Source organism: Sitophilus oryzae, unplaced genomic scaffold, assembly GCF_002938485.1.
Source record: "Sitophilus oryzae breed Bouriz unplaced genomic scaffold, Soryzae_2.0 scaffold_1297_pilon_pilon, whole genome shotgun sequence".
Taxonomy (NCBI): domain Eukaryota; kingdom Metazoa; phylum Arthropoda; class Insecta; order Coleoptera; family Curculionidae; genus Sitophilus; species Sitophilus oryzae.
This window is the reverse complement of record NW_022145945.1, coordinates 10,331,897-10,339,337: the sequence shown is the minus strand read 5'-3', so window position 1 is coordinate 10,339,337 and position 7,441 is coordinate 10,331,897. Positions and strand designations below refer to the sequence as shown.

General features: G+C 32.7%; 1 protein-coding gene and 1 long non-coding RNA gene across 2 annotated transcripts; both read left to right on the top strand.

Annotated features, from left to right (window-relative positions):
* The first annotated feature begins 887 nt into the window (after nt 1-887).
* Nucleotides 888-5,895, top strand: LOC115874745. Its single transcript, XM_030890020.1, has 11 exons — nt 888-1,175; nt 1,446-1,785; nt 1,905-2,102; nt 2,634-2,774; nt 3,287-3,479; nt 3,917-4,540; nt 4,673-4,890; nt 4,956-5,103; nt 5,239-5,456; nt 5,522-5,668; nt 5,804-5,895. Exons 1-7 carry the CDS (start codon nt 973-975, stop codon nt 4,888-4,890), a joined length of 1,917 nt encoding a protein of 638 aa, XP_030745880.1. The 5' UTR covers nt 888-972; the 3' UTR covers nt 4,956-5,103; nt 5,239-5,456; nt 5,522-5,668; nt 5,804-5,895.
* A 494-nt stretch (nt 5,896-6,389) lies between these two features.
* LOC115874746 lies at nt 6,390-7,132 on the top strand. Its single transcript, XR_004048885.1, has 3 exons — nt 6,390-6,590; nt 6,644-6,790; nt 6,929-7,132. It is a non-coding gene; the product is annotated as an uncharacterized LOC115874746 (long non-coding RNA).
* Nucleotides 7,133-7,441: the final 309 nt, after the last annotated feature.

Below are 7,441 nucleotides of genomic sequence, written 5' to 3'. Positions count from 1 at the left end.
AAAATCAAAACTGTATTAGGTATTTACTGTAATGGGTCTGTACTTATTTTGCTACACATATCGTAATTTCAAAACATACAGGGTGTTCAAAACTCTATGCCAAACTTTCTAACATATAAAATAGTTTTTCTTCATTTTTTTTAAATGGAACACCCTATATATTATTTACTTGCTAGATGGAGAATTAAAAAATTAACACTTTTTGTATTCAAAGTATTTCAAAATGTGTAACGGTTTTGCAGATATTCGCAGTTTTATATTTCATGTGGCATTTTTCACAGTAAATTTATCAAAGCCATCCAATGATTTTTCTCTCGCATTTTACCCTTGAAAGAGCCATATGCAATAAAACCGCGAATATTTGCGACACCGCTAAAAATTTTGAAATACTTTAAATACAAAAAATGTTTATTTTTTAATTCTTCATCCAACAAAGAAATAATATACAGGGTGTTCCATTTTAAAAAACGAAGAAAAACTTTTTTATATTTTAAACAGTTTCGCATAGAATTTTGGACACCCTGTACGGTTTAAGATTACGATATTTGTGTCAAAGTAATTACAGACCCACTACAGTAAATACCTAATATAGTTTTGATTTTAGGACATATCTAGTATTTTTAATCATTTTTTAAAAAAAGGCTGAAAAGAATTATTTTTTCATTTATTTATTAATATCTTTGAAACTGTCTAAACATATTTAATAATATCTTAGGATTATGTAAAGTGATTAAAAAGGAAGCCAAAAATGCTCGATCCACTCACACTTTTTTGAGCCACCCTATAGAAGTTAAAATATTTTCCTGAAATGCATCCTAACACATACTTTAGGTTTGCACTTAAACAAAATTCCTAACTTTTTTATTGTAGGAGCTACAGATGCCCGATGCACTATTGCCGGACCCTGTATATTACAAATGTATTTGATTACATATAAATCATATTGTAGAAATAATTGCATTTTTTAGATATATGAAATGTAAGTATTATCGACAGTTACAATGTCAAGCATCGGGAAAGGTTGTCGCAGAACAGTTTATGGTAATTAATGGTAATCATAATCATCCAAGAGAAGAGAATGATATCAACGCAATGAACTTTAAGAGAGAGTTAAGACAAGCATGTGTTACCGAAAGGGGTACTTTAAAAAGTATATATGAGAGATTGAGCATAAGGTAAGAAAATATTAAATAGAAAAATTGACTCTTAAGCTTTCATCACGCCGTGTGTCGACACTGATACATTTAGGGACAAATTTATGCATCAGAACAATATCTGATATTAAGTTTTTAATAAGAAGAGTAGACTGATTAAAAAAATATGGGCGACTGTTACTGTACTTCTTTATGGTATTTTTATATCTGATTTATAATTTTTTTAAAATTATTGGACAAAGTTGTTGAATCAAAAGATATATCTCCATAATTAATTCGAATATTTTTTAGAAATCCAGAAGGTGCAGTTGTTGTTCCATTCAATTCTGTGCGTAGTTCAATGCTGCGATGGAGACAGGCAACAACACCAAATATTCCAGCTAATTTGGAAGAATTAGCTATAATTTTGCAAACTGGTGATTGGCCTCGATTTAGCAACTGCGCTAATGGAGCATTTTTTTCAGGTTCGGTAGTATCTGATAACCATCGGGCCATAATATTTGGAAACCAAGATTTTATTCAAAACTTTAGGGCTTCCCAGTATGTTTTTATAGATGGAACATTTAAGGTTGTACCTAGGCGGCCAAGTTTTTGTCAGATTTTAACAATATTTGCAACTTCCATGGATCATGTATGTAGAATGGCCAAATATGTTGAATTATATATATATGGCCAAATATGTTGAATTATATATATATTTTTTATATAAATACTTGTGATATTTTTTAACTGACAATATGTTTCTTTTAGGCTTTTCCAATCGTTCATATATTCATGGAAAGGAAGACAAAACGATTATATGACGCTGTTTTTGCATATCTTTTAACAACGTTCCCAAATTTCGTTAACGAAACCGTCATAACAGACTACGAGGTTGCTCTTATAGATTCGTTAAGAGCGTCTTATCCACAAGCTTCCCTCAGGGGATGTTTTTTCCATTTTTGCCAGGTACCTATAGAGTTGTATTCAAATTTAAATTTATATAATGTGATAATAATAATATCCAGTATGATTGAAAAAAAAACGATGTCCTGTTTGACATTTATAAAATTTTATAATTTTAGGAATATATATTTTATATAATTTAATTTTATAATATAACGATATAATTTTATACACTCAGATGCAAAAAAAACGCAAAGGAAAAATTTTTCGTCAAATTTTAAGTGTTGTTTGTGTATTTTTAGCTCTATCTTATGATTTTTTTAGTGATCTGTATATAAATATCGTATCAACTTTAATTCTTAAATTCGGGTTGTTTTTTACTCTAATTTTAAAACATCCTGTGAAATAATTTCGTGAGTAAATTTTCTTAAAATATTACTTTTCGGTCAGCACAATGTCTCCTGAGCATTTTGTTTTTTCGATCATGTCAATATATGCTTTTTTCGATCATATATATTGTATCTTTATAATAACTAATAATCATCTCAATTTAATAATATGTAATAATAATAATATACCTACCTTGTATTACAGGCGGTGTTACGTAAAGCCAAGATGTTGGGAGTTCACCGACAAATTAATGACAATGAGAATGGGAGAATATTATTAAGAAAATATTTTGCATTGCCTCTTTTACCTCCGAATATGATTGTTCGAGCATTTGAATCTTTACAGGTAGGATATTTTATTTTTTCGTAAATATACAGGGTGAGTCTCAAATAAGTGCAAATATTTTCATGGTTGGTAGAAAAGAAAAAAATAATGATAAAAATAACATATTTTCTCTTTGCCGTTTTTCAAATAAATCCAAAATAACCGAGTTATTTTACTTTGAAATTTTCCAAAAAAATTCTTTTTGCTTAAATTTTGAGTACCGCTGGATCTTTTCTGGATTTTCTTTCTTATAAATTTAATCAATTACTTATGTTGCTATATTATCAAGAAATTATGTTTTTTAACTAAAAGCTAAAAAAATTTCCAAAACATTTTTCAAAAAATTCCCAATTTACAAAATTTTTTTTTCGCGAAAAGAAACTCATAATAGTGTTTTCTGGGGTCGAAATATACTACCCCTAAACATATTTGCACTTATTTAAGACTCACCCTGTGCGTATATATTGGTATGTACGTGTATATTGCTATAGTCATAATATAATATTAACTATTATTTTGTTTTGTATTATTAGGATGATAATGCAGAGCTCAATGACATATTCAGAGAGCTGCATGTGTACGTAAGGAGGCAGTGGATAGAACGAATCACTCCTGACCATTTAAGTGTCTATAGGCAGCGACACCGGACTAACAATGTTATGGAGTCGTACCATCGGCGACTCAATAGCAAGTTAGTCCGGCATCCCGGTGTATGGGATTTGATACGTATGTAATAATGTTCACATGATTTTCGTGTTTTTTCTTTAAAGTTTGTTTGGCAATAAAACATTTTTCTAATCTTAACACATTAAGACCCGGTTGTACATACTCGGTCCAGGCTTACACCAAGTTCAAAAAAGAGCCGTTTTTGAGGCTTAAACTAGGTTTTTAATAATCTTTGTACACCACAAAAAATACACCAAATACAACAATACCTAAGTAAAATTGCCGAGCTCAGTGTTTATCGAAGTTCACATGATCCCGACTTTATTTTTTTAAGTTTGTACAACCGGGCCTAATCGCTAAAGAAACTTTAAATAGGGTCTATAAATAATATCTTATTAAGGTTGAGTGTTTAAGACTGCCCTAAATAATCCTTAGAGATGTTGCCTCGACAAACTTTATAAAATAGCTACTCTGTATATAACTATTTCAATTTTCAGAAATACTTATCGACATACAGAACACGGCAGTAATTGAATTGATGCAGTTGGAGAGGAACGCAACAGTGTTCAGGATTGCCCGAAAAAATATTTTCTTTAACGCTAGACTGAATTTAGCCTGGGATAAATTGGACGATGGGCGATTCAGTATGGCGGATTTTCTTCGGCATTCTGTCCATCTTGTGGAGCGTTTGGATAGACAAATAAACGAATGGAATGGAGATGTTCAGGATGTTCTCGACATAGAAGATCCCGTTCCAGAACCTATCCAGCCACTTAACCTTGACCCAATCTTGCAAAATCCCCACCTTTTAGAGCCAAATAATTCACCACCTCCACTTATTTTTTTTCAACCTCAACAAAATGTTCCTGCTTCACCACCACCTTTAGTTTATTTTAATGTAGATCCACCTGTACGTGTACCGAGTCCTATCCTACCACTACCGAACCGTCCTGTAGACCCCCCTCAAGATTTAGAAAATGTTGGACCTCCATCGCCACCTCAGATTGTTCAGAATCGCACTCCTCCTCCCGCTTTTCAATTTCCTCCAATTCCAGAAGAAATTGGAATATTATTTGCTGCATTTGACAATGAAGATAATTTTCATCGGATCGTCGAACATCGTAAGTATATTTGTTATTACCCACATGAAGTATAAACAAGTAACATTTATTTGATATATTATTATTAATATTAACATTTATTTGATATATTATTATTAATATTATAAGTTATAATATTATGGTTTTTTAAAGGTTGGGAACCAACGATGCCGGTCACTGTATTCGACGATCTTTCTATGTCACCTGCACTCCGCTGCCTAGTTTGCTATTTGAATAAGGTGCAATATGTTATGCAATGTGGGCATGCATTCTGCACGACTTGTACAGCTACCTTATTCAATGTGCAAGTTGCTAAGTGTGCAATGTGTAGAGCAGAACTGCACGGTGAACCTCTCCTTCTGTACCTTTAGGTTTAGTATATTTAAAATTTTACGAAAGTTTCAATGATTGTGAAAAACTGTAAATTACGTCGTAGGTTACGATGTTCGGCCTCCATCACCACCTCAAATTGTTCAGAATAGCACTCCTCCGGCTTTTCAATTTCCCCCAATTTCAGAAAAAAAATTGAATATTATTTGCTGAGTTAGGCAATGAAGATGATTTGGATCGGATCGTCGAATGTCGTAAGTATATTATTAACAGTACAGTCGTAGGTTATTACCCACACAGCTGAAAGGCAAAATTTCTAAATAAATTTTCGTAACATTTATTTGATATATTATTAATATTATAAGTTATAATATTATGGTTTTTTAAAGGTTGGGAACCAACGATGCCGGTCACTGTATTCGACGATCTTTCTATGTCACCTGCACTCCGCTGCCTAGTTTGCTATTTGAATAAGGTGCAATATGTTATGCAATGTGGGCATGCATTCTGCACGATTTGTACAGCTACCTTATTCAATGTCCAAGTTGCTAAGTGTGCAATGTGTAGAGCAGAACTGCACGGTGAACCTCTCCCTCTGTATCTTTAGGTTTAGTATATTTAAAATTTTACGAAAGTTTCAATGATTGTGAAAAACTGTAAATTACGTCGTAGGTTACGATGTTCGGCCTCCATCACCACCTCAAATTGTTCAGAATAGCACTCCTCCGGCTTTTCAATTTCCCCCAATTCCAGAAAAAAATAGAATATTATTTGCTGAGTTAGGCAATGAAGATGATTTGGATCGGATCGTCGAACGTCGTAAGTATATTATTAACAGTACAGTCGTAGGTTATTACCCACACAGCTGAAAGGCAAAATTTCTAAATAAATTTTCGTAACATTTATTTCATATATTATTAATATTATAAGTTATAATATTATTGTTTTTTAAAGGTTGGGAACCAACGATGCCGGTCACTGTATTCGACGATCTTTCTATGTCACCTGCACTCCGCTGCCTAGTTTGCTATTTGAATAAGGTGCAATATGTTATGCAATGTGGGCATGCATTCTGCACGATTTGTACAGCTACCTTATTCAATGTCCAAGTTGCTAAGTGTGCAATGTGTAGAGCAGAACTGCACGGTGAACCTCTCCCTCTGTATCTTTAGGTTTAGTATATTTAAAAATTTTACGAAAGTTTCAATGATTGTGAAAAACTGTAAATTACGTCGTAGGTTACGATGTTCGGCCTCCATCACCACCTCAAATTGTTCAGAATAGCACTCCTCCGGCTTTTCAATTTCCCCCAATTCCAGAAAAAAATAGAATATTATTTGCTGAGTTAGGCAATGAAGATGATTTGGATCGGATCGTCGAACGTCGTAAGTATATTATTAACAGTACAGTCGTAGGTTATTACCCACACAGCTGAAAGGCAAAATTTCTAAATAAATTTTCGTAACATTTATTTGATATATTATTATTAATACTATAAGTTATAATATTATAGTTTTTTAAAGGTTGAGAACCAACGATTCCGGGTACTGTATTTGACGATCTTTCTATGTCACCTCCACTGCGCTGCCTAGTTTGCTATTTGAACAAGGTGCAATATGTTATGGAATGTGGACATGCATTCTGCACGACTTGTACAGCTACCTTCTTCAATGTCCAAGTTGCTTAGTGTGCAATGTGTAGAGCAGAACTGCACGGTGAATCTCTCCCTCTGTACCTTTAGGTTTAGTATATTTAAAATTTTACGACAGTTTCAATGATTGTGAAACGTCGTAGGTTACGATGTTCGGCCTCCATCACCACCTCAAATTGTTCAGAATAGCACTCCTCCGGCTTTTCAATTTCCCCCAATTCCAGAAAAAAATAGAATATTATTTGCTGAGTTAGGCAATGAGGATGATTTGGATCGGATCGTCGAACGTCGTAAGTATATTATTAACAGTACAGTCGTAGGTTATTACCCACACAGCTGAAAGGCAAAATTTCTAAATAAATTTTCATAACATTTATTTCATATATTATTATTAATATTATAAGTTATAATATTATGGCTTTTTCAAGGTTGGGGACCAACGATTCCGACCACTTTATTCGACGATCTTTCTACGTCTGCAATGAGTTCCCTAGTTTGCTATATGAATAAGGTGCAATATGTTATGGTATATGTGGGCATGCATTCTGCATGACTTGTACAGCTACCTTACTTAATGTCCAAGCTGCTAAGTGTTGAATATGTACAGCAGAACTGCACGGTGAACCTATCCCTCTGTATCTTTGTATCTTAAATTTAGTATATGTGTAAATTTAGTATATTTAAAATTCTACGAGAATTTCAATGAATGCGGAAAACTGTAAATTACGTCGTAACTAAAAAGCTAGTAGAAATTTGTATATTTTTGGACAAATGATTAAAAATTAAAAATATTTTTAGTTTGTTGAAGAAAAAAATGCCAAAAATAATCATTGTCGTTTGTTGAAATACTCTATATTTGCATGATTTTTCTTTTTGTATAAATAGTTTGAGTGACATCAAAATTATATACAAGGTGAGTCTTAAATAAGTGCAACTATTTT

Coding starts and splice junctions, on each gene's coding strand:
- LOC115874745 (XM_030890020.1), top strand. CDS start 973: ATGAAATGTAAGTATTATCGACAGTTACAATGTCAAGCATCGGGAAAG. Junction 1,786..1,904: donor TTGCAACTTCCATGGATCAT/GTATGTAGAATG, acceptor TGTTTCTTTTAG/GCTTTTCCAATCGTTCATAT. Junction 2,775..3,286: donor GAGCATTTGAATCTTTACAG/GTAGGATATTTT, acceptor TTGTATTATTAG/GATGATAATGCAGAGCTCAA.